The 27,744-nt window shown below is 37.8% G+C and overlaps 2 protein-coding genes across 14 annotated transcripts in view; one reads left to right on the forward strand and one right to left on the reverse strand.

Annotated features, from left to right (window-relative positions):
• The window catches only part of ints10 (integrator complex subunit 10), a 60,662-nt gene extending 44,855 nt beyond the window's left edge, over positions 1-15,807 (forward strand). For 2 of the 3 annotated variants that reach the window (XM_059965135.1, XM_059965132.1), the window contains exons 14-18: positions 398-477; positions 6,961-7,123; positions 11,997-12,090; positions 14,315-14,386; positions 14,940-15,807. In XM_059965135.1, the coding sequence (XP_059821118.1) occupies positions 398-477; positions 6,961-7,123; positions 11,997-12,090; positions 14,315-14,386; positions 14,940-15,096 (566 nt within the window). In that variant the 3' untranslated portion in view covers positions 15,097-15,807. The remainder of the gene's footprint in view (positions 1-397; positions 478-6,960; positions 7,124-11,996; positions 12,091-14,314; positions 14,387-14,939) is intronic. The other variant, XM_059965133.1, reaches the window with a different exon arrangement.
• A 3,021-nt stretch (positions 15,808-18,828) lies between these two features.
• The window catches only part of gab1 (GRB2-associated binding protein 1), a 200,155-nt gene continuing 191,239 nt past the window's right edge, over positions 18,829-27,744 (reverse strand). For all 11 annotated transcript variants that reach the window (XM_059965122.1, XM_059965127.1, XM_059965131.1 and 8 more), the window contains 2 exons: positions 24,963-25,091; positions 18,829-20,528 (listed from right to left, as the gene is read on the reverse strand). In XM_059965122.1, coding sequence (XP_059821105.1) covers positions 20,373-20,528; positions 24,963-25,091 — 285 coding nt within the window. In that variant the 3' untranslated portion in view covers positions 18,829-20,372. The remainder of the gene's footprint in view (positions 20,529-24,962; positions 25,092-27,744) is intronic.

The following is a 27,744-nucleotide window of genomic DNA, read 5'->3' on the forward strand; positions in this document are numbered from 1 at the left end:
AGTTACCTACTCCCTTTCACATGCTGATCAACTGTCACTGTTTATTCCACTGCACAAGTTCAAGAGGGGGTAATTTACTTCCATGGCTAGGATATTCAGAACCTGGGGTTATAGTTTCAACGAAATTATTGGTCATTCAGAGCAGTGATGAGAAGAATGGGGTATGGTGTTAGTGTAGGAAAATGACATTGAAGTATAAAATCAGCACAATTATATTTAATGGTAGAACAGGCAAAAAGTGAGAATATCCTACACCTGCTTCTATTTTTTTTCCATTTATAAACAAATTGAAAAGAATGCAATGGTATGAATTATCAGAAATTATGGTTTTAAAATCTCAAAAGCCTGCATAGCCTGCTAATGTTTTCATTTTTCTTTTAACCGATTGGCTTTTTAGGTTTGGATCTTAAACTCCTGCCATGTACCAGTAAAACCATGATGCCATATTGCCTTCAGTTAATGCTGGCTTGCTTTAAGGTAGGCTGATTACACACTTCTGGTAACAGTAATCCGCAGAATTTGCACTTTATCATAATTAAGAATTTGAATCTCTTACCAAAACAGCAAACAACTGTGTTTTAAAGGTGCTTCACGGAATTTTTGAACAGATTTTGGTATCAAGCCTCATCAAAAATTTGGTCAGAGAGAAAGGTTTTTAAGGAGCATCTTTGTAAAGTGAAAGAGGCTGATAAGTTTTGCAAAAATCCAGAACTTTTAGCAGCTGAGTTACTAAATAGCTAGAAATGGAGCTGTGCAAATTTTTTTTTGGGTTGTAGAATGAGATTTGAGGAAAGAGAGGAGTATGGTCAAAGAGGGAAAGTGAATGGATTGAGAGGGGCTGGAGTATGAAAGTTGGAGGCAATCTGTGTACATTTGTGTACAGATTATTTTGAGATATTCAATTTGTAGGTGAAAAAAAGGAGGAAGAAAAATGGACCAAGAAGAACTAAATAAACTATTGTACTAATTATCTGGCTATGAGCAGTTGGTTAAGAATGGAAACAGATGAGAACTGTTACAGCTCCGTGAGCTAAGATGGATAGGTATTGGAATGGGGTGATGGGTGATGTGGTCAGCTATGTCAGAGGCTACAGACCGATTGAGAATGACAGAGAGCCGTGGATATTTTTGTAATGGTAATTGAATTTAATTTGAACTGTGTTGATACTTTGACATAGGCAGATGCTTGGTTAGATTCAAAGAAGATGGAGATAGATTTATTAAATCAATGAGAAGCTTAAGATCTTTGGAAAGGAAAGAGAACTTGGTGATGGATAGGTAGTTTTCAAGGGTGAAACATGTTTTTTAAGGTGGAATCTGATGATAGGTTTGAATTTGAAGGAATAGTAACAGAAGAGAAAAAAATTGTTTACTGTTTTTGTTGCTACTTTATACAACTAGGGAGAACATAACTTGCATCCATGTAGTAGCTATCACAATCTCAGAATGCCCCAAGGTGTTTTACAGTTAATTATTTTTGAAGTTTTAGCAATAGAAATATTTCAATTTGTGCTTAGTACCCTTCTACAATCAACAGTGATGTAATCTGTTACATGAGTAATACAACAGAGAAACAGGCTATTTGACCCACCAAGTTCAGCCTGACTAATGGCACCCTTCCATATTAATCATCTTCCAGAACTTGGCTTATAAACAGCAATGCTTAGCTGATTTAAGTGCTCATCCAGACACTGCTGTTTATTCTGATCATATTCTTGTATATAGACTATGTTTCAACTGTTGTTCTTCTGATATGGATCACTGGATAATGGTCATGATCAAAAATAAAACTGTTCCTAATTATAGTGGGTCACTGAAGCAGAGAAGGGAAGAGAGGTGTACTATACAAACTATAGTGTCCAGTTTGTTTATTTGGATGAGTTAACTTAGCAAATGGACACAAAACTAGGAAATTCTGATAGAACATTATTGCATTTACTAAGTGGACCATTGGGAAAAGACTTGCCCGATCCATAGCTTTACTCTGTGATACTGCAGCTTCAAATGATAGATCAAGTGCAGTTTTACTCATTGCTAGGAGTATGCAGACTTAAGCAGACTTTTTTTTCTTCCTGAAAAGGAGTCTTCATATTGATACAGAGACTGTCAGTAAGCCTTTGTCTAGAGATAGCCCATGCTATATGCTTTGGTTCATTATATTACTGAATAAAATCTGTTTTCAATTGACAGGAAGAACATTGTTTTAAATGGTTAACATGTCATGGTTGAATCAGTAAATAAATAATCCCAAGGCATGGATTAATGTTCCAGGGCCAGAGTTCAAATTCCACCGTGGCAATAAAATAAGCTGGAATTGTTACTGTCATTCTGAAGTTATCAATTAGCTTCAAGTTTATTATCACTGATATATGTTGTGAAATTTGTTGTTTTGCAGCAGGAGTACAGTGTAATACATAAAAAAACCCCATAAATTACAATAAGAAAGATATAAAAATAAATAATGAAAAAAGAGAACAAAGCATGAGGTAGTGTTCATAGGTTCATGGTCCATTCAGAAATTGATGGTGGACGGGAAGAAACTGTTCCTAAAACCTTAAGCTAGCTGAGTTTCCAACCCCGCAGCTGTTTTTCCATTCCTGTGTATTGGTGTTTCTATATCAGATGTGATGCAAACAGTCAGAATGCTCTTCAAGATAATCTGTAGAAATTTGCTGGAGTCTTTGGTGACATACCCCTAATGAAATACAGCTACTGATGTGCCTCCTTCAAAACTGCTTTAAAATGTTGGGCCGAGGATAGATTTTCAGAGATGTTGATATCCAGGAACTTGAACCTGCTCACCCTACTGACCCCTTGGCGAGGACTATTTGTTCTCATGACTTTCTAGAAGTCCACAGTCAGTTCCTTTGTCTTACTGACATTGATTGCAAGGTTGCAATACCACTCAACCAGTTATCTATCTCACTCCTGTACACCTCATCACCATCTGAGATTCTGCTAGCAACAGTTGTGTCATCAGCAAATTTATAGATGGTGTTTGAGCTGTGCCTTGCCACACAGACATGAGTGTAAAGAGAGTAGAGCAGTCAGCTAAGCATGCATCTACAAAGATGATTGCTAGTGAGGAGGAGATACTATTTTGACCCAGACTAACTGGTACCCAGCTGAGCATGTAATAAGAGTCATAGAAAAGTACAGCACAGAGGCCCTTTGGCCCATCTAGTCCTTGCCAAACCATTTAAACTGCCCTCTTCCATCAATCTGCACCTGGACCAATAGCCCTCCCTGCCATCCGTGTACCTATCCAAACTTCTCTTAAGCGTTGAAATCGAGTTCACATGCACCACTTGAACTGGCAGCTCGTTCCACAATCTCTAAGTGAAAAAGTTTCCCCTCATGTTCTCTTTAAACTTTTCACCTTTAACCCATGACATCTAGTTGTAGTCCCACCCAACGTCAGTGGAGTGGAGAAAACCTGCTTGCATTAACCCTATCTATACCACTCATAATTTTGTTTATCATTATCAAATCTCCCCTCAATCTTCTATGCTTCAATGAATAAAGCCCTAACATATTCAGTCTTTCCTAATAACTCAGATCCTCCATTCCCTGCAGCCTTCCAGCCTTATTTACTTCTTTCCTGTAGGTAGATGACCAAAACTGCATACAATATTCCAAGTTAGGGCTCGCCAATATCTTGTATAATTTCAACATCCTATCCCCTGTACTCAATGCTTTGAGTACACCCCCAATCTTGGTGTCATCTGCAAATTTGCTGATCCAGTTAGCCACGTTATCAGTCTATCTAGATAAAGACGACAAACAACAACAGACTCAGCAGTAGTCACAGGCCTGCAGTCAGAATGGCAAACATCTACTACCACTCTTTAGCTTCTCCCACAAAGCAATGTCTAATTCCATTTTCTGTCTCCTCTTGAATGCCAAGCGACTGAACCTTCTTGACTAAACTCCCACGTAAACAGCTTTTACTGCTTAGCCTTCATCAGCTTTCTTGATACTTCTTCGCAAAACTCTACAAGATTGGTTAGACATGACCTACCATGCACAAAACCTTACTGACTGTCCCTAGTCAGTCCCTCTCTATCCAAATACTCATATATCTGGTCCCTTAGAATACCTTCCAGTAACTTTCCCACTACTGATGTCAGGCTCACTGGCTTATAATTCCCTGGTTTATTTTTAGAAATATCTTAAACAGCAGAACAACATTAGCTATCTTAAATCCTCCGGTACCTCACCTATTGCTAAGGATGATTTTAATATCTCTGCTAGGGCCCGTGCAATTTCTGTACTTGCCTCCCACAGGATCTTATCAGGCCCTGGGGATTTATCTACCCTAATTTGCCTGAAGACAGAAATCACTTCTTCCTCTATACTCTGCATATGGTCCATGACTTCACCATTGCTTTGCTGCACTTATGTAGACTTTGTGTCTCTTGAGTAAGTATAGATGCAAAAAAATCTATTTAAGATCTTCCCCATCTCTTTTGTCTGCACGCATAGATTACCATTCTGATCTTCCAGAGGACTAATTTTGTCCTTGCAGTCCCATGCCTTCTTTTATTTCTCCTAATTTCTTCCTTAAGTGTTCTTTCAGTTCTTATACTCCATAAGTACTCCATTTGTTTCTACCAGCTATACCTGCTATGCACCTCCTTTTTTTCTTAACTAGAGCCTCAATGTCTCTTGAAAACCCAAGATTCACAAAACCAGTTATCTTTACTTTTTATTCTGACAGGCACATACAGGCTTTGTACTCTCAAAATTATACTTGTGAAGGCCTCCCACTTACCAAGTACTCCTTTACCAGAAACAATCTGTCCCAATCCACACTTGCCAGATCTCTCTGATACCATCAAGATTGACTTTTTTCCAACTTGGAATCTTAACCATCGGACCAGAGCTATCTTCTTCCATATTTACTTTGCATCTATTGATCATAATGCCATTAGTTTCAAAGTGTTCCCTGGCACAAACTTCTATCATTTGCCCTGTCTCCATCCCCTAATAGGAGATCAAGTATCACAATCTGTCGTTGGGACTTCCATATACTGATTAAGCAAATTTTCCTGAACACTTTGGCAAACTCTATCCCATCTGGTCCTTTCAGTATAGGAGTCACAGTTAATATGCGGAAAGTTAAAGTCACCTACGATAACAGCCTTATGTTTCTTGCAACAGTTTGCGATCTCTCTGCAAATTTGTTCCTCTACATCCCTTGGACTGTTGAGTGGTCTATGACATAGCCCCATTAATATCATACCTTTCATTTTCCTCAGTTCCACTTATAGAGCCTCAATAGACAAAATCTCCAGTCTGTCCTGACTGCTGTGACATTTTCCCTGACTAGTCACCCCTCCACCTTTAATCCCTCCTGCTCTGTCGTGTTTAAAACAAAGGAGCCAATAAATATTGAGCTGCCAGTCCTGCCCCTCCTCAACCACTTCTCACTAATGGCTACAACATCATAATTCCATTTGTTGATCAATGCTCTGAGCTCATCTGCCTTTCCTCCAATACTTGCATTGAAATATACGCTGCTCAGAAAATTAGTCGCACCATGTTCAACCTTTTGATTTCTGACCTTGTCTGACGTCTTAACATCTCTCAACACAAACGCTCCGCTATTTGTTCTGGCACTCCGGTTCCCATCTTCCTGCAACTCTAGTTTAAATCCCCCAGTGCAGTACAAGCAAATCTTCCTGCTAGGATATTAGTCCCCCTCCAGTTCAGGTGCAAACCATCTCTTCTGTACAGGTCCCACCTTCCCTGGAAGAGAGCCCAATGATCTAAAAATCTGATGATCTCCCTCCTACACCATCCTTAGTTCCGTGTTAAACTGTGATCTACCTGTTTCTGGCCTCACTAGCACGTGGCATGGGTGGCATTCCTGAGATCACAACCCTGGAATCCTGTCCTTTAACTTAGCACCTAATCCTCTAAACTCATTTTTCAGAATCTCCTCACTCTTCTACTTATGTCATTGGTACCTACATGGGCCGTGACCTCTGGCTGCTCACCTTTCTACTCAAGAATGCTGAGGACTTGATCCGAGGTGTCCCAGACCCTGGCACCTGAGAGGCAACATACCATGTGAGAACACACACAAAATGCTTGAGAAACTCAGCAGGTCAGGCAGCATCTATGGAAAAGAGTAAGCAGTCGATATTGTCAGCAGTCAAATTCCTATTTACTCTTTTCCATAGATGTTGCCTGACATGCTGAATTTCTCCAGCATTTAGTGTGTGTTGCGTTGGATTTCCAGCATCTTTGGATTTTCTCTAGTTTATGATACCATCCAGGAATCTCATTCTCATCCACAGAATCTCTTTTCTGTTCCCCTAACTAATGAGACCCCTATCTCCACAGCTCACCTCTTCTCCCCACTTCCCTTCCAAGTCTCAGAGTCATTGCCAGAGACTTGACTGCTGTAACTATCCTCTACTCTGCACTGGCTGTTTAATCCCTTTCCCTTTCCTGACTTTTATCCAGTCTTCTGTGTCCTGCACCTTGGGTGTAACTACCTCTCTGTATGTCCTGTCACCCCCTCAGCCTCCCAAATGATCTGGAGTTCATCCACTTCCAGCTCCAACTCCTTAATGCAAAGTGTCAGAAGCTTAGGTGGGATGCACTTCTTGCAGACCAGGTCCTTCAGAAGATTGTGAAATTGCTAATTCATTAAGACAGTTCAAAAGTATGTTGCTTAAAGTGAAATTACAGGCTGCAAATTGCAATTGGTGTAATTCAGAAGAGGTATATTTAGAAGTTTTGGAAGCAGCCCACAACATGTTGACGTGGTTCACTGGCACCATCTTAGCTAAATAAGAACGGGTATCTGCATTCAAATGTTCAGGGATGACATATACAAGCTTATGTATGCTAAAAGTAGGATAGGATGCAAATGTGTTATTTTCTGATTCTTATTTCTTTCAACCCATTTAATGTTTCAGGAAGATTTGACTAGTTTTTTTTTTGCAGCTGCGAGCCTTTACAGACATACGAGATGATCTAGCTTTAGGTCATGTGATTGTACTGCTACAACTGGACTGGCCTCGAGGAGAGAACCTTTTCCTCAAAGCTGTTGACAAAATCTGTCAACAAGGCTCCTTTCAATATGAAAACTTCTTCAATTACATCACAAGTATCCTTTTTATATATAGTAAAATCCATTTGTACCATTCTATTTGTTAATCACATTTTTCTGATGTGAGAGATTTCCTTAGTGGGAGTATGTTTGCTTATAAATATTATGGATTCTAATTGCACTGCAAAGACTTCGGATGTTGAGTTCCTCCAGTATTTTGTGTGTGTGTTGCTTGGAATGTTGAAATCCTGCTGCATGGGCAGATAATAATCCATTAAACTGGTCCACCCGTGGCATAAGGAATAACACCACACTTTAAGGTACAGAGAGTTTCTAAAGCAGCAGAAGTAGATACAGTTTTTTTGATGTTGCTACAATACCCACTAAATTGTATAAATTTTGTTTTTTTCCAGCTACATTGCTCCAAATACAATGTGCACATCTTCCAGATAATTCTTAAATGACTTAACCATTGCCACTTCTTTGAATCTGTATCCAAGTTTTCTCACTTGTTTTACACCAGATAATTTAGTCTCTATATCTGCTTTGGATAGAGCTACAAGGTTGATGTCATCAACTCTCAATTTATTTCAGTTCTTTTCACAAAGGAATACTCCTCTAATGTCAAACAAGAGGAAATCCAAGCAACAAACACAAAATACTGGAAGAACTCAGCAGGCCAGGCAGAATCTATAGAAATTTTTTCCATAGATGCTGCCTGGCCTGCTGAGTTCCTCCAGCCTTCTGTGTGTGTTGTTCCTCCAATGTCACCTTCCTTCAGTGCTGTTTAAATAGGTCAAATTGTGCTGGTTACACTATAACAATTCAGGCCAGTGAATCAGACTGCAGTCTTCTCTCTCCTCAGTTTAAACTGGATGCCCGTACATTCTAACATTGCTATATGACATTTCTTAGGAATGACATAAAACTTCAGATGTACCATTTTCTTTCTTGCCCCCGCATCAGTTGCACTCTATTTGTATAGAGTTAATTCTCTCGCCTCTGATTGTTATATTCATATTCAAAATATTTGTCCAGCACCTGTTCATCTTAAATTATCTATTTTTGTCTTTCAGTGTAACTATTTTAAGCTTGTAAGAGTCCTTTAGTTCCTTTATCATAAGATACAGCACCAATGTATTACAGTATGTCTCCTCTGCTTTACATTGGTTATTCGGTTTTAGGCGGTCTCTTTTATATTTTAATTTAGTTTCTCAGATTAACATATTGTACAGTATCACTAGTGTCAACTGCTTTTATACTCATCTATTTTTTTTTTCACAAGTCCAGGGTAGCTTTTGTTTTTAAAACTGAATTTTATTTCCAGCCATTCTTAATCTATATTTGATGGTGTTTCTGATCTCTTCTGCAAATAACTATTCACCTTTTAAAGAATATATTTCTTTTGTTTTATTCTTTCTGATAACACAGTTCTTTTTTGTTTTGATGCAGGTTAGTATCTAGTTTTACTAGGCCTAATTTTAGGGATTAGAGCATGTTGAGTCAGGACAGATAGTTGAATGGATATCTGGGTTGCTGGAGCTGTGTACTACTATTACTAAAGATACATTGAGAATGAGTGGAATGAATTCGAAAAAACAATGTAGAGAATTTTGGTAGATGATTAAAAGACTTCTTTTAATTAAGTTTGGACAGAAAACAATGTTAAACAAAATTCACTGGAGCTACAGTTTTTTATAATTTACATTAATAATCTTGATGTGATTAAGAAACACAATATCAGTATTTTAAAATCATATAGGGTGTATCTAATATGGGAAGATTGCAATATAATGTTGGAAACCAGAGTCAATCAACTTGACCAGCTGAGCTAAGCCTGCATTTGACTCATATCTCCCCAAATTTCTCAGTTTCACAATCTCTCTAAATTTCCTAATCATGTACCAGCCTCTGCCATTTCCTTAAGCAGCTTGTTTTATATCCACACCACCACCTGTCAGGTAAACTATAACAGGTAATATGGTGTAAAGTAAAATTGATGAATTACTGTCACGTGAAAAACTTTGTTCTACGTTGCCACTCATACAGTACAAGGGAAAAACAGTTACAGTGCAGAATGAAGTGTTACAGAGAAAGCTCAGGCAAACGATATGGTACAAGGTTAATGAAGAGGACGAGCCCATCTTATTGTACTGGAGAGCTGTTCATTACTGTTCATTATTGTACTGGAGAGCTGTGGGATAGAAGCTGTGCTTGAGCCTGGTAGTACGTGCTTTTAGGTTTTTATTTTATTTTTTATTTAGAGGTAATGCGCAGAACAGGCCCTTCTGGCCCAATGTGCCTTACTGCCAAGCAACTCGTGCATTGAAGGTGACAGGGTAGGCTCAAGGAGGATGTAAGGGTTAAGTTTTTTACTCAGAGAGTGGTGGATGCCGGGATTGTGCTGCCCGTATGGCGGTAGATGCAAATACATTAGAGCCTTTTTAAGAGACATTTAGATAGGCCCATGATTGTAAGGAAAATGGAGGGATATGGACATGGTGTAGGCAGTAGTGATTAGTTTTTGGGGGTTTTTGACTTTTTTGCTGGTTTGGTACAGCATTGTGGGCCGAAGGGCCTGTTTGGTGCTGTACTGTTCTGTGTTCTACATTAGCAATTGGAAATAGAAAGTTGAGATTTGGTGGTGGAAATAGTTGGGAGAAGACTGTGGAGTAACTCACTAGCACAAACCAGTTAGGCCAAGTGACCTCTTTGGGAGTTGTATAATTTGATGTGATTTGTTGAGCTATTTATACCTTGTATCCTATGAAATACAAGATTTATACCTTGTAAATATACAATATTTATACCTTATATTCTATAAGGGGTGGCTGTGGAAGTAAAGGGCAGTATAAAAATAAAAGAGAAGTATAAAATAGCAAGGATGAGCGGGAAACCGGAGGACTGGGAAGCTTTTAAAGAGCAACAGAAGATAACAAAAAAGAAATAATGAGGTACGAAGGTAAACTAGCCAAGGATATAAAGGAGGATAGTAAAAGCCTCTTCAGGTATGTGAATAGCAAAAAAATAGTTAAGATCAAAATTGGGCCATTGAAGACAGAAATGGGTGAATTTATTATGGGGAACAAGGAAATGGCAGATGAGTTGAACATCTGTCTTCACTAGGGAAGACACAAACAATCTCTCAGATGTAATAGTGGCCAAAGGAACTAGGGTAAAGGATGAACTGAAGGAAATTTATATTAGGCAAGAAACGGTTTTGGACAGACTGTTGAGTCTGAAGGCTGATAAGTCCCCGGGACCTGATGGTCTGCATCCCAGGGTACTTAAAGAGGTGGCTCTAGAAATTGTGGACGCATTGGTAATCGTTTTCCAATGTTCTATAGATTCAGGAACAGTTCCTGCTGATTGGAGGGTGGCTAATGTTGTCCCACTTTTCAAGAAAGGAGGGAAAGAGAAAACAGGGAATTATAGACCGGTTAGCCTGACGTCAGTGGTGAGAAAGATGCTGGAGTCAATTACAAAAGAGGAAATTATGACACATTTGGATAGCAGTAGAAGGATCAGTCCAAGTCACTATGGATTTATGAAGGGAAAATCATGCTTGATTAATCTTCTGGAGTTTTTTGAGGATGTAACTATGAAAATGGACAAGGGAGAGCCAGTGGATGTAGTTCCACCAGATGGGCTTGCAGAAAGCTTTTGATAAAGTCCCACATAGGAGATTAGTGGGCAAAATTAGGGCACATGGTATTGGGGTCAGAGTACTGACATGGTTTGAAAATTGGCTGGCTGACAGGAAACAAAGAGTAGTGATTTAATGGGTCCCTTTCGGAATGGCAGGCTGTGACCAGTGGGGTACCGCAAGGTTCGGTGCTGGGATCGCAGCTGTTTACAATATACATTAATGATTTAGATAAAGGGATTAAAAGTAACATTAGCAAATTTGCTGATGGCACAAAGCAGGGTGGCAGTGTGAAATGTCAGGAGGATGTTATGAGAATGCAGGGTGACTTGGACAGGTTGGGTGAGTGGGCAGATGTATGGTAGATGCAGTTTAATGTGGATAAATGTGAGGTTATCCACTTTGCTGGCAAGAACAGGAAGGCAGATTACTATCTAAATGGAGTCAAGTTAGGAAAAAGGGAAGTACAACAAGATCTAGGTGTTCTTGTACATCAGTCAATGAAAGCAAGCATGCTGGTACAGCAGGCAGTGAAGAAAGCTAATGACATGCTGGCTTTTATAACAAGAGGAATTGAGTATAGGAGTAAAGAGGTCCTTCTGCAGCTGTACAGGGCCCTGGTGAGACTCCACCTGGAGTATTGTGTGCAGTTTTGGTCTCCAAATTTGAGGAAGGACATTCTTGCTGTTGAGGGATTGCAGCGTAGGTTAATTCCTGGAATGGCAGGACTGTCATATGTTGAAAAATTGGAGCGACTGGGCTTGTATACACTGGAATTTAGAAGGATGAGAGGGGATCTGATTGAAACATGTAAGATTATTAAAGGATTGGACACACTGGAGGCAGGAAGCATGTTCCCGCTGATGGATAAGTCCAGAACTAGAGGCCACAGTTTAAGAATAAGGGGTAGGCCATTTGGAACAGAGATGCAGAAAAACTTTTTCACCCAGAGAGTGGTGGATATGTGGAATGCTCTGCCCCAGAAGGCAGTGGAGGCCAAGTCTCTGGATGCATTCAAGAGAGAGTTAGATCGAGCTCTTATAGGTAGTGGGATCAAGGGATATGGGGAGAGGGCAGGAGAGGATTGTGTATGATCAGCCATGATCACAGTGAATGGTGGTGCTGGCTAGAAGGGCCGAATGGCCTACTCCTGCACCTACTGTCTATTGAAACATGAATAATTTCTTCTAATAAGAGACCAATAAGATGAGTGGTAAGTTTCAGTAAATTTACTACAAATATGCTAATAGAGTGATGCCGGGTTATCCTTAAAAACACTCACAGACATTGATATGTTAGAAGAATTTGCTTATCTAAGAACTGCAGAGGGTGGTAAAATTCATCTTGAGCTATTGCCAAATCAAGGTCTTCTAATAAAGTGAGTATTGTGAAGTAAGGTTGAGTTTTGCTATGCATTGTCATTAAAGCATTGAAATTTCAGTATGATTGTTTGAAAAGCGATTGATGTGTTTTCTTGGTAACAAGGAATCTATCTTTGGGCTAAAGGAAAAACGTTGCAAGAAGGCATTAAACTCATGCAAAAGTTGATAGCAATTTCAACCACCTAGAAAGATCAGTGAATAATTTTTTTCTGGTTTTCACCCTCTGTTAATTTCTAATAGATTTTTAAAATTTATTTTTTCTCATTTTAGAGGCATTCATTCTCAATATTTCCCTGAGTTATTTATTAGGTGTGTCCATCACAGATCTTGACCATTGAAGTGTAGGCAAATCCCGTCTTGTGTATTTTTACAGGCACTATAGTTGGCCTTCATTTGCCTTACTTAGTTTCCACCAACTTATCAATGTGCTTTCATATCCAGGGATTTGATGGAAGTGCAAACCTGGATATCGTTGGACTGTATTCCAGAATTTAGTTGTGATTGGACAGCTGATGGAGGTGATGTCCTTCTGTTTTGAGAAGATAACTGGATAGCTGCTACTGTTTCTTTATATATTTTGGTTAGGCAGCATAAGGGTGGGGCAGGCAGGAATGGACTTTATTTATCTTCATTGTCCCAATGGCCCTGTAGAATTCTGGTTAAGAAATAAGGATCCGTGTGTTTGTGTGTGTATGTGTAAGTTGGCCTACATCTATCTAAAAATGGATTTCTGGGTCCAACCAACTTTGGAATTGCAGGTAAGGTCTGTTTTTTCTCTAGATTAGCAGATATTCTTTCTTTTAAGAGCTCCAGAGTTCAAGAAACTTCAATAATTAACATACCAGTTGAGAAATGGTTTTAATCAATCCAAACCTGGAAGGTTGGGAGAAGATTGTCTTATCAAAATAATTTTTCTATTGAAGTCTGTTGCATGAACTTTTTTTGATATTTGGGCAGCTTATTTGGTTGGCCCTAATAGACTGAAGAGTACTGGTGGCAAATTAAGTGAAAATTGCCAATAGAAAGGCCTTGACAGAAGGAAACATTAGAACAAACCATTTATTGTGTTTGTCACGGGACGTTTGTGGACCAGTGAGAGTGTAGGGAAAAAGCAGAAAATCTTGTTCCAGTTCATAAATAGGCACAATGATAAAATTGTATAAATTTTCTGCAGTACTAGTTGGCCTGGTTAAAAATGTTCAACGTTCAAGGTAAATTTTAATATCAAAGTACACATACTGTGTATGTGGCCATAAACAACCCTGAGATTCATTTTCATGTGGGCATACTCAGCAGATCTATAGAAAAATCAACCAGAGTGCAGAAGACAACAAACTGTGCAAATGCAAATATAAATAAATAGCAATAAATAATGAGTGTAGGAGTTAATGAGATAATTGGTTATGGGAACATTTCAGTGAAGGGGCGAGTAAAAATAGGATGGATGTAAGGAAGAGGGGGGAATGTGGATATAGTGTAGGTAGGAGGGATTAGTGTTTGGGTGGTTTTTAGCTGGTTCAGCACAACATTGTGGGCCGAATGACCTGTTCCTGTGCTGTACTAAGTTCTGAGTGTAGTTACCCCCTTTTGTTCAAGAACCTAATGGTTGTGGGGTAGTAACTATTCTTGAACCCGGTGGTGCAAGTTCTGGGGGGGGGGGGGGGGGTCTTGTACCTTCTACCTAATGGCAGCAGTGAGAAGAGAGCACGACCTGGGTGATGTGGATCCCAGATGATGGATGCTGCTTTCCTATGACAGCATTTTATGTAAATGTGCTCAGTGGTTGGGAGGGCTTTACCTGTTATGTACTGTGCCACATCCACTACCTTTTGGAGGATTTTCCATTCAGAGGCTTCTGTTTCCGTTGGTGATGCAGCCAGTTAATATACTCTTCACTATACATCTATAAAAGTTTATCAGAGTTTTGGTCTCATGTTGAATGCATACAATATTTTGTGTTTTGTATTATAAATGAGTAACAAATGTGCATGTACTTTCAAATTATTGATACTTCTGATTCTGGAATATATGCTAAGTGTTTTAAACAGTATGTTGACATTCCAGGTATTTGATTAAATTTATGAATTTGTATTTTATAACATACTGTTCACTTCATACTGTTCCAGTTAATTTTTTCCTACTGGTAACAGGTAGAGTTTTGTGCTATTAGGTGACAATGTGTGAGTGTTGAACGTACTGTTGATGTTTACTGTTTTCAAGGAATTCTAGCCCTCCACTGGGGGTACTTCCACAGGAGTTCAAACTGCAGCCCAGCAGTCAGACAGCTGACAGGTACCATACGACCTGTTCGTCATGTGCTGTGTTTGTCACCATGTTAATCCATGGGTTTTAAAAGATTTTTTTTATATTTACACCAATCCATGATTTAAGCATCATACCATACAATGCTCATTTTAGTATTTAGTACTTCACAAAATACAACTGCCATGAGACTTTTTCCGTACAACTTTTAGACCTTTATGACTGTATTCTGTATTGTAAAATGGATGCAACAAAGGAGTATTTTTCAAAGTTACAACAAAATGTTTTTTTAGTTAGAAAGAATGGTTGTTTAATCATTGTTTTCCAAGCACTTTTAAATATTCACTAATTTACAACTTTCATCATTAGTGCAAAAATTCTTCAGACAACTAAGTACAAAGATCAAATATTCAATACTAAATGTCCATTCAGTATATACATTAATTATATATTTATATCTCATCAAATTTCATTGTTAACTTTTAGAAGCTAAAATTTTACAATGGTATAGTAATGCATTATAAGTTATCCATATCTAACAGGAATGTAGACTGATAATTGTATTATTTCATTTGTTTTTCAGACATCATACCATAACCCGAGGTATTACAAAAGGAGTAAAGGAGGATTTCCGGCTAGCAATGGAGCGACAGGTTTCTCGCTGTGGAGAAAACCTGATGGCTGTGTTACATAGATTTTGTATTTCTGAGAAGATCATATTACTCCAAACCTTGATGTGAGAAGTAAAATCAAACTCTCTCTTAGGATATATGGATGGTTATATCAATCTGTCTTGTGCGTGAATCGACTTATCCATCTGATCAGGACTCAAGCAAAGACTGGAAAGAACATTTTACTTCTAACTGCATTAATATCACCAACATATTAGTTTGGAATAATTTATTTTAGTCTTGTTCCATCCTCAGTAGAGTGTACTCAACATTTGTTGCATTGGAATGTGAAGTTGTAGCAGTTGATTGAAATAATATACATTGAAATTACAGGTTCAAATCTTTAGTGATCTACCTTAAGCTAGGCCCAGAGACATAAGACAGGTATGTATTTGACCAAAATGTTATCAGAATATGTAGCTGTTGCAACCTCTTGAAGCAAGTTTCTAAAATTAAAATGGTGTTGATTTTGAAAACCATTTTGAGGGGTAATTAAAAAAATTGAAATGAAGATTTGCTGTGGTGAAGGAGGAATGTTAATCTTATTTGAAAAATTGGAACACTCCATTTCGGCAGGTCCAAACCTGAAAACAAGGGCTAAAGTCTAAACCAGTGGTTTAAGCCTCCAGCATTACATTTTATTTCCAGATTTGTATGTATTCAATTAATTTTAGTATGGTATATTCTGTTTAATTGCCTTAACTGCTAAAACTGGATGCCCAGTCTCAGTAGAACAGTGGCTTGTTACGATGTGAATTTAAAATGCAAAACAGAAATTATTTTAGAGACTAATTAACTATTTATTTTGCATGGATTCATGTACAAGAAACATTGTTAGTTGAAGGCAGTGTAAATCTAATTATCTTAAAACCTTTTTTGTAGCATTCATGTACAGTTTTATAGAAAACATTAGTTTTTATGAAAATCTTTTTGAAAATATGGCCTTTTGTTGGTTTGCTTAAATTGGGATCATAGTCACCTCATTCAGAACACATTCTTGCTTTTTTTTTACTGTGACAATTTTTAAAAAATGTAACATCTGAGGTTTAAGCACTTTGCAGATTAACAATCACCTTTCCATACATAAGCAATACTTTTCCATATAGCTTAGTAAGTTATAGAACAATAATTGTGGTGAAATGTAAACATTTCCACAATGTTTACGTTAGCAACTTCTGTAGTTCTGCATTAACATGGCAGTCTTAATGTTCTTCCAGTTGTTCACTGCATTTACTGTGATTAAGTTGGAGAGAGTGCAGAAAAGATTCAAAGTTTTTGCCTGGATTAGAGGGCTTGAGTTTAAGGTGGTGAGGAATCTGAAAAGTGATGTGAAAAGAGTATGTAAAATTATAAGAAGCATTGATAGGGTAGACATTGTCTGTTTTCCTTTATAGGAATATCTAAAACTAGAGAATGTAGGTTTAAGCAGAGAGGGAGGATATTGTTTAAAGACCTCTGATGGTTAAGTTTTCACACAAAAGGTAATTGATACCTGGAATAAGCTGCCACAGAAGGTGGAAGAAACAGTGACAACATTTAAGAGGCATCTGAATAGGTACTTGAATGAGCAAGGCACTGACAGAGGCCAGCAGGATTCACGCAAACTGACAGCCATCATGGTTACTTTAGACAAGTTGGGCTGAAGGGCTGGTATGCTGTACAACTCTAAAACCCTTAGCTGTTCCTTCTCATCTGCTAATAAATCATGGATGACAGGAGAAGTAGCATGTGGATCACAAATGATAGCACAAGTATTTGTATGCTGCCAACTACCATTCAGTACTTTGCCATATATCCCCATGACTGGAAACATATGGTTCACACAATCAAGTCAATGTAATGAGAGACAATCTTATAGACTGAGAATGTGACATCAATATTGATAGCAAAGGACAGACACTGAATATCAGTTATGGGTTACTTATTCTCATTTCTTTTCCAGTCACTTCTTGTTTCCACTTGGAACATGTAGGTTCTGAGTAAGGTGACAGAAGAGGCTGTTTTGGAGCATGAGCTATTAGTAATGGTATTGGTGTGCTCCTTGCATTGTTTTCATGAGGCTTCAAGTTTTCAGTGCCATGTTAATCTTTATTTTGTCATTGGTATGCAATTAATTAGGAGATTTGGATATCAGGGAAACATGCTAGGGAAAAAACCAACAGAGGAGAGTTTGTTCATTCTTAATGTTACACATCTCATTACATTGTACTTGGGAATCTGCATTATGATCAAAATGCAAGATCTTATCCATTATTAAAACTGGGTACAAAGAAGTTATAAATTCTTGGCAATGTGATTTTCAATAGGTTTAAAGAATATTGCACTATTGGTAAAATAACAAAAGGCTTTGAGGAATGACATACTTGAAGCAAGCTGGGTAGTTAAAGAGCATGTACTTATTGACATCATTTCTTATGCTTAGTGGATGGTTTTTGCCCAGGATTGAAACTTGTAGGTTTCTAAGCAATTGAGGAGAATGCAATGGCTGCTTTCACTATGTGAGACATGGAATGAAGATGTCCTACTAATTATATAGGCCCCTGATGAGGATGAGAATATTGTGTACTATTTTGAATTACTGCTAGAAAAAAAAATCTGTGGCTAGTTCTAATAAAACTTCAATTGGTTATAATGCAATTGGTAAATTATGAATTATTATCTGCATTAGCCAGGCTGTATTGGTTATAGCACAAATACAATTGGGGAAAATCCATTTAAATCTCTGATTTAAAGGGAGAGTACTTATATCCACCAGTTTCAGTTCATGAACTGTACATCTTGCACAATATCATTGTACTACTTTAGGCTGCTGTAACAGGTATCATAACTGGTGCAACTTTCAAACTGATTCATTGCACAGAACCAGTATTTACATACCTGGATTGAGCTGCCATGGCCTTAGTGGGCTTTAAAGTTTCCAGCCTCTGTGCAGTCCATCAGCACTTGGCTTCTTGGAGATAACTCAGCCCAGCGGTTGTGATTCGGATCAAACCAAGTATTGGAACAGAGCCCACTGACTAAATTACACCACTATTGCAAGGCTCAGAAGAAATGTAAACATTAAGTAGTGCAATAATATAGTAATTCCACACAACTGTAACTGAATCCAAGAAAACTAGTCCACATATTACTCAGTTTACTAACAATAACTCACTACCTTCATTCTCTATATTTAACATCTGATAAATGTGACTATTTCAAATTGTTATAAATACTATTTGCATAATACCCTCCATTTTCTTTCTGGGTGAAGGTAGCTTATTTCTCTCAGAGATCTCTTTCTTCCTCTCCTAAATAGAAACTTTTAATGTAATAATTACCCACTGTTCCATCTACTAAGGCTTACCATCTTAGATTTGTTGAACCCATTCTAAAAATTCATTAACATTCATTGCTTCTTTAGTTCCCCCTTACTATTGACTACTGGCTTTCATTAGGAATGATGAGCAAATTTAGAGTGATTTTTAATTCCAAATTGTGAAGTGTTAATGTACACAGTAAACAGCCTCACTTCTTGTGAAACACCACTACCCATTTTCTTTCTCTGTAAGTGGCTACCTTTTACTCTGTCTTCATCTACTGTTGTCAGGCAGTTCATTTCCCTCCAGCTCCACATTATCACTATGGAGTACCTTTTGGAAGAGCTTTCTACATCAGTCATATTTAGACTGTTTTTTCTTCCAAAAAATATGGTTAGTCAAACAAGAACTGCCCTTTTCAATTGCTGCAAGATGTATATTGAATTTCAGTTCATTAGATGTTGGTAGAAATTACTAAAAATATAGGCTCATAAATCTTAGGTGGAATAATGCAACTGATTTAATTTTATTTTTACATTGACATTTTGATAACTCATTAAAATACAAGTAATATTACTGTATTATTGAGTAACAACTGCTATGTGTAATTTACAGTACAAGAAAAGGCAAGGTATTTATTTTAGATACAAGACCTGTGAGCTGGAAAACTAGAAACATACACGTAGTAATTCAAGGTTTAATGATAAAATCTTTGCTGGACTTCAACATTTTTATGCATATAGACAAATTTTGTAAATACAAATGTTAGTAATTTTAGTACATTTACAGTTTGTAAGCACTTTATAAGTGATCTGAAAAAGTTATATACAATTATCACATTCCCAAGATAAGGTGGTGGTTATGTTGAAATGTAGGTAGCTTTTAAAGATGGGTGTTGACATAACTTAGCTCTATTATAAACAGATGACTTAAATGTACTCAAATGCAAAAAAGTAACCATCCAAACTTAAAGTAGATTTTTACTACTGAAAGTAGTGCAAAATTAACATTTTTTTTTTGCATATAACTCAACACGACTGAAATTGAACATATTTTGCAACAAGGTACTTGGATAAAAGTATGTCCTAATTATGGCAAGAAATACCACCTCAGTTTGAAAATTGAGCCATCTGGCTACCACGACACCACCAAATTAATTTCACTCTGGATCAGTGACAAGGAATGCAAGACTCCACCCTGCAGAATCTGCATTCTGCAATGTTTAATTTTTAAATTTATATCTTTAAACCACAGCGAATTAAAGTCTCAACTTTCCAGAGCTACCAACTCAACAAGTGTCGGATAATATGTAGTGCACGCTTCTTCCTCTGTGGTAGTCATTTTAGTAAACACACTGTAGAATAGGAAGTCATTGGCCTTTCTGTTCAATACTGGCAAGGAATGTGGGATTCTGGTTTTTATTTGTTGATAATTATTGATCATGGCGATCTGAGGGCCACTGCCAGCAATGTTCCAATAGAGATGTTTAACAATCTATTTGTAATTATTTTGTAACTACCACTGTTAAGTGTATAAAGTGTCAAAAATGCCTTTACTAACTGTAGCTTAAATAACCTGGACTTAATTAAAAAAATTAGAAAATTAGTTTAACTAAAACATACTTTACAGACTGAATATTTCCATGATTCAGACTAGAATTAAAAGTGAAGTTATTTTCTATACAAGGTATCAACTTCTGAAACCAATTTCCTGCAGTAATTAATAGCTTCACCTTGTACCAAAGTAACAATTTCAATTGGCATTTAAAGACTGCATTAACCTATTTGAATGCTTGAAACTAATGTACAGTATCAATGGTAGCCTTCGCTAAACATGACAGCATGCACTTAATTACAGCTATTAACCTGACTCCAATAATTTCCCATTTTTTATCATATATACTGCTGTATGCAAAGTTTCAAGTCACTTCATAAATTGATCGATGGCTCATTCAAGGTAGAGCATGCTGGCTAGAATGTCATTAGTGGCAGGAATAAGAAGGCATCTCAAAAAGGTATAATGTTTCAGTCAAATGACACCATCAAGTCACTTTGCACTTTTAACTGGAGTTTCTGACTCAGTAGATTGTCTTTCATCGGTCCATGCTTTTCTGGTATTCTTCAGTGCAAGTGTTCGTTCTTGGTCCACCAATACATAGTCTACTTTTTCATCTGCTGCTACTGTACCTGTACCATTGCTTTTCTGAAATTAACAAAGAAAATAACTTGTAAAGAGTTCAGTGTTATCCAGTTCTTATTTTAAGCCAAGGCAATAGTCAATTCAAATAATGAGGACTGGCCTTATAAACAATTATGATCAAGAATTACTAGATAATACCCAAAAATAGCACAAAATACCATTAACTAGTTGTTAAACCCAATTGATGCCAATATAATGTTTCTAGTAAGATTTTCAACCACATTGGTCTAAATCAAGATTGGAGCTGTTCTGTCAAAGAGAATGAAATAAAAAAAGTCATACTGATCAAAAATATAAACTTTATATAGCCCCACTTTGCCAGTAGGGCAATAAGCATGGTGCCATAAGTGATAACTTTCAGAGGAGACAACAAGGATCTTGAGACAAGGATTATGAGCTAGACCTAAACTGTGATAGGGATGCATGCATTTGATTTAGTTTGTGTAGCAAACACACGTATCCTTTGCTCCTGAAATATTAATGTTTGCAAAAAAGCCTGCCATCACTGTTTTAAAGATACTGTTAACAAATTTTGTCACGTTTTAAGGTGTTTGAGGTTGTTAAATTCAAAAATGATGCAGACAAATTTGTGGGCCTGTAATAAAAAGCTTCATCTCCAGATGGAGTAAAAGTTCATACAGATTGGTCCAATAAGATATGGTTTAATGATTTAAGAACCAAAGAGCAGACAGAATTAGGTTATTTGGCCCATTGAATCTGCTCTACTATTATTCTGATATATTTTCCCTCTTAAGCCCGTTCTCTTACCTTCTCCCCATAACCTTTGATGCCCTTACTAATTAAGTACCTATCAACATTGGCTTTAAATAATTTTGCCTCCACAACTGTCTGGCAATGAATTCCACAAATTTGCCACCCTCTGGCTAAAGAAATTCTTTGTTGTCACTTTTCTAAAAGGGTGTTCTTGTACTCTGAGGCTGTGTTGTCTGGTCTGAGACACTCATTATTGTAAACATCCTCTGCACATCCATTCCTTCTAGATCTTTCAATATACAGTAGTTTTCAGTGAGACCCTTCATTCTTCTAAACTTCAACGAGTGCAGGCCCAGAATCATCATACAGTCCTCATATGTTAACCCTTTGATTCCTGGGATAATTCTTGTAAGCCTCAGGACCCTGTCCAACTAAAGCATATCCTTTCTTAGATATGGGGCCTGAAACTGCTCACATTACTCCAAATGCAGTCTGAACAATGCTTTATAAAGTCTTGCTTTTATATTTTAAGTCCTCTTAAAATGAATGCTAACACTGCATTTGCTTTCCTTACTGACCCAACCTGCAAATTGACCTTGAGAGTATCCTATACTAGAGACTCCAAGTCCCTTTGCACTTCCAATTTCAGAATTCTTTTCCCCCATTTAGAAATTATTTATTCTTTATTCCTACCATAGTACATGACCATATACTTCACTACACTGCATTCTATCTGCCATTCCTTTATCCATTCTCCTAATCTGTCTCATGTCCTTCTGCAAGCTCCTTGCTTCCTCAACACTACCTGACCCTCCACTTATCTTTGTATCAACTGCAAATCTGGCGACAAAGCCATCAATTTCATCGTCCAGATCATTAACATATAAATGTAAAAAGCAGCAGACCCAGCCCTGACCCTAATGGAACACCACTAGTCACAAGCAGCCATCCAGAGAAAGGCCCCTCTCCCCTCCCCCCCACTCTTTCTATTCTGCCAGTCAGCCAATCTTCTGTCCATCTTTCCTGTAATACCATGGGTTATCTTGTTAAGCAGCCTCAAGCGTGAAATCTTGTCAAAGGCTTTCTGAAAATCCAAGTAACATCCACTGACTCTCCTTTGTTTTATCGTGCCTGTTTGTTCATCAAAGAATCCCAACAGATTTGCCAAGGCAAGATTTCCCCTGCTAACTTTGGCCCAATTTATCATGTGCCTCCAAGTATAATGCAGCCTCTTACTTAATAATGGATTCTAATATCTTGCCAATCATTGAAGTCAACTGGTCTATAGTTTCTTATATTTTGCCTCCCCGCCTCCCTTAAGTGGACTGACATTCACAAACTTCCAGTCATCTGGAACCATTCCAAAAACTAATGATTTTTGAAAGATCATTAATACTGCCAAAATTTCTTCAGTTACCTCTTTCAGATTCCTTGAATGTATTCTATCTAGTCCAGATGATTTATCCATCTTAGATTTTTTTTTAGCTTCCCAGGAACCTTTTCCTTAGTAGTATCAACTACACTCAGAGTTTTGACCTTGGCACTCTTGAATTTGTGGCATGCTGCTGGTGTCTTCCACGGTGAAGACAATACAAAATAGTTTATTCCGTTCATCTGCCATTTCTGTGTCCAATACTACCTCTCCAGCATCATTTTCCAGTGGACCATTGTCCACTCTTGCCTCTTTTTCACTTTATATACCTGAATAAACTACTGGTATCCTTTTACACTATTAGCTAGTTTACATTAATGTTTCATCTTTTCTCTCCTCATTGTTTTCTAAGCTGCCTGCTGTTGATTTTTTAAAAGCTTCCCAATCCTCCAGCTCCCCACTAGTTTTTGCTACACAATATGCCTTGTCTTTTGCTCTTCTACTTCTACTGTCAGCATGGTTGCCTCATCCTCCCTTTAGAATGCTATTTCTTCTTTGGGATGAACCAATCCTGTGTTTTATGAGTTACTCCCAGAAATTCCAGCCATTGGTGTTTTACCATCATCCCTGCTTGTGTCCCCCTCCAATCAACTATGGCCAGTTCTTCACTTATGCCTCTGTAGTTGCCTAGTGTGTGTTTTCATCCTATTGTGGTTATTGGATTTATTGAGTATCCCTGCAAGGAAACAAATGTTGGGGTTGTACGTGGTGACATATGTACTTTGATAATTACTTAGAATACATCCAATTTTAGTTCCTCCCTCTCAAACTGCAGGGTTAATCCTATTAGGATCACTTTCTCCTAACTTTACCCTTAGGTTCACAAATCAAATCATCCAATCCAGAATTACCTTTTCCTTAGTGGGTTTGACCACAAGCTGCTCTAAAATGGCATCTTACAGATATTCTACAAATCCCTTCTCTTGAAACCCAGCTCCAACCTGATTTTCCCAACCTACCTGCATGTTGAAAACCCAATAACCATCGTAACATTGCCCTTTTTACATGCCATTTCTTATTTCTCATTGTAATTTGTACCCCACAACCTGGCTACTGTTTGGTGGCCTGTATACAACTCTCAATAGGGTCACATATCCTTGCATTTTGTTTTAAATCTACCCACACGGACTCTACATCTTTTGTCAGTTCTTTGTAAGGATTTAATTTAATTTTTTTTTTACCAACTAAGCCACCCCACCCTCTCTGTCCACTGTCATTTTGATACAAGGTTTACACTTAGATGTTGAGCTCCTAGCTGTGATCTTTTAATTTTTTTCTGGAGACTTTCTAGCTTCTCCTGAACTCTCCTTCCCTTTTACTTTATCTTCACTTTATCTACTATTTAGTTTTAAATCTTAACAGCCTTAGCAGATTTTCCAGGACCCTGGTCCCGGTGTGGTTCAAGTGAAGCTCATCCCATCAGAGCAATTTCCCCCTTCCTCAATACTGGTGCCACAAATTCAAATACACTTCTCCCACACCAATCTTTGAGCCATGCAGTTAGCTCTCACCTTATTAACCCTATGTGAAATTGCAATCCAGAGATAATTCTTTTTTTGGTTCAGTGTTTTAGTTTAGTTAGCAGCTCCTCATATTTCCTCAGCAGAAACACTTTCCTTGTTTCTACATTGTAGGTACCCACATGGACCATAACAGCTGGATCTTTTCCCCTCCCACACAAAATTCCTCTGCAGGGCAGATCAGATGTCCTGAACCTGGCCAGCAGGCAGGGAGTACAACCTTTGGGACTTTAGATCTGTTTGACATTGTGTCTATTTCCCTTACTAAACTATTCCCAGTTTCAACTCCATTTCTTGTCTCTTCACCTCCTGAACCACAGTGCCACAGTTCAGTTGTTCATTTTTACTATAGGCCCCACTCTCAGCTTCACAGGGAGCTGACCTGTTGGGCAAGTTCAAGCAGTGAAGCTCTTCCAGCACTACCTCTTGGACCACCCTATCTGCCTTACTTGCACTTAACACCCTTTTGCCCCTAGCCAGCGATTAATCTAATGGGTATGACTGTGTCAGTGAGTCTCCTCCTCTCCAAAGCATCAGATTGCAGGTCATCAGCTCTGAGCCTGAGTTCCTCAAGCCACCATGCATTGCTTTATCTCCAGATGGACTTACGGTTTAAAAGCATTGAATCCCATTACGACTGGTTCCTAAATCAATTTCTACAGAGTTCACTGAAAAAATTGTGTAAGTATAATAATTGTGTTTAACCTACTCAAGGGCAAAATACCTAAAAAATCTTATACAGATTGAATTACAAATTTTAAAGATCTGTACCTTCCGTGGTGGTGTTGATTTTCCGGAGTCCAGATCCAAGTCTAAATACTCAACTTGTTGTCTGTCACCTTTAGATCTCGTTAAACTACTTCCCCCATCACAACACTGCAGTACTCCTTGTTTTATGCTCTGCACAAAATCAATTGGAATAAATCCAACATTATCATGTGAACATTGGCCGTTCCTCCCCAGTAACATTACAAAGCTACCTAAAAGGTATTTAAAAAAATATTACAATTGATAAAGCATCTAGACTATTAAATATAATATTTGGTCTAAATAATTTTTAAATGTTTATACAACTGTGTTCATTCAAGTAGTATTCCTGGTACCCTGTTTGCAGCCTTATTGAAGGGATACACAGATAAGCAATTGATAACAAGAAGATATGGTCATCAAGAAAGAGGTACTTCTGAAAGCAGCATGTCGTGAGCATTGGTCAAGTATTCTGTGGTCTTGTGAAGCTGTTCTTATTTGAGCAATGCATCTCTAGCACGTGATAGAAAAGATCATTCAATTAAGGCAAATTTAAGTGGACAATTGGGTTTCGTGTGTACAGGATACTAAGCAGAAGTAGAATATGGCTGCACAGATCATGTTCCTCGTGTTATCGTTATAATGTTTAAATACAGAACAATTGCATCTGACAGAAAAAATCTGGAAAAAGGTACATCATGAATATGGTGCTGAGTACTTTGACCTCTACTGTTCATTAAACCAGGAAAGAGAGGCCAACATGTTCCCAGAAGGGATACGAGCAAGGATAGCAAGCCCTGCAAATCCTAGATATCATGGAATATAGTTTAATAAAGAAAGGGAAGAAAGCATTGCCAGGAGTAGAGCACTGAAAGGAAGGGAGGCCCTTCAGGGGCAGAGAGAGATGTTTAAAAAAGAAATTAGGAGGGCAAAAGGAGGCATTAAATATTACTGGCAGATGAAATGAAGGACAATCCCATGCATGAAGCCAGAAAACACTTCTCATTTGTATTCACCAAGACCGACATTAATGTGGAGATTTCTGATGGGACAGCAAATTTCTAGAGCATATTAAGATGAAACTAAAGGGAGGTACAAGGTATTGTAGCAGACATAATGATTAATAAACCCCCTATGCTTTATGGGATATATCCCTGGCTGCTATGGGAGTCAAGGTGGGGAGGAGAGGTGGCATTGGGGAAACTGTTGAGGTCCTGGAGATATTTAAATCTTATTGATCATAGAGAAGCTGCCAATTGTATTTATTCAAGGAAGGGCAGCAAAGACAAACCAGCTAATTATGCACCAGTTAATCTGATATCACTGGTGGAAAATTATTGGAAATATTTCTAAGGGATATGATTAATCTACATCTACAAGCAGGAATGGATTAGCGATAGTTTGCTCAAATTTGCTGGAGGGAGAAAGTGATCATTTTAATTGAGTTTTTGAAGAGATTTTAAATAGATTGATGAGGACAGAGTGGTTGATGGACTTCAGTAAGAGGTCTGGCAAGGTCCTATAATGAAAGGCTGGTTCAAAACATTATAGCCTGTGGGAATAAATTGCATTCTGAATTGACTTAGTAACAAAGCACAGTGATGGTGGAGAATGACTTTTGTGATTGTAAGACCAATGGTGCATCATGGGGACCCTTACAGTTTATGTTCATTAACAACTTTGATGTCAATCACTGTAAGTGGTACGATGATTAACTCTACAGATTATATTATCTGTTGATAGTAGGGATGACTATCAGGCTACTTGACCAGGTAAACTGGGCAGGACAGTAACTGGAATTTAATCCCCATTGGGGTGTGGTGTGGGAGGGGGCTAATAACAGTAGCTCATATACAAAAATGGTAGTGTTCCAGGGAGTATGGAGGTGTCCAAAGATTCCTGAAAATGGCAGCACAGGTAGATAGAATAGAGAGGGTGACATCAGGATTAATTCTAAAATGGCATGAATCCAAATATCACAAAACACATTATAAGCCATCACCTAAAGTATTGATATTATTATTTTAAACTCTCTTAACTCCTCTTTGGTCATCCCCTTAGATTAATTCTAGGATGCCACTCAAGGTTTGAATTCTATCCCCTACCTTAAATTAACCCATAAAGTTGTTAGGAAAAAGATTCCTTTCCTTTAAAACAGAAAGACTCTTCTAGAACTTGTCCCAGAAGAGACAGACCTATGTTGCAGTTATGCAATTCACACTTTTAATTTCCTGGTTCAGAAGCGTTAGAGTTAACAAATCATTATAATAATTATGAATAAAATTTTGATTATTAACTATGTGAACTTAACTGAGTGCTCAATAGTTGACCAAAAATATTACATACAAAACCTTTTCATGAACAGCAAGGCGTTATTTTTAAAAATGCAGCTTCATACAGATATCAAAGCAGTTGTCCCCATATCTACCACCTCACCTCTTCTGTCCATTCCCTTCCTGATACTTCCCGTTCAATGGGTGTAATAGGGACAGTGCAATAGAAGGATTCTTCACTGAAAAATGAAGGAAGAGGAAGAAAGGAAATAGTAAACTTAAAAAAAGGAGAAATCAGAACAAGCAGAAAGCTTCAAAAGAAAACATAAGGAAAAGCCACGAAACAGAATTGCACAGATCCTGAGAAAGTGGAACAGTAGAGAACGCTGGAAAAGGTGACAAGATTTTCACGGCCCTAGATGGAGCAAGAATAGAAGTGAGCAGCATCTAGAAGAAAGCCTAGAAGAAATTTTTTAAATTGCATAAAAAGAAAACCAAAACAAAGGAAACTTACAGATTAATGAGTCTTAATA

Source organism: Hypanus sabinus, chromosome 3 (assembly GCF_030144855.1).
Source record: "Hypanus sabinus isolate sHypSab1 chromosome 3, sHypSab1.hap1, whole genome shotgun sequence".
NCBI lineage: Eukaryota > Metazoa > Chordata > Chondrichthyes > Myliobatiformes > Dasyatidae > Hypanus > Hypanus sabinus.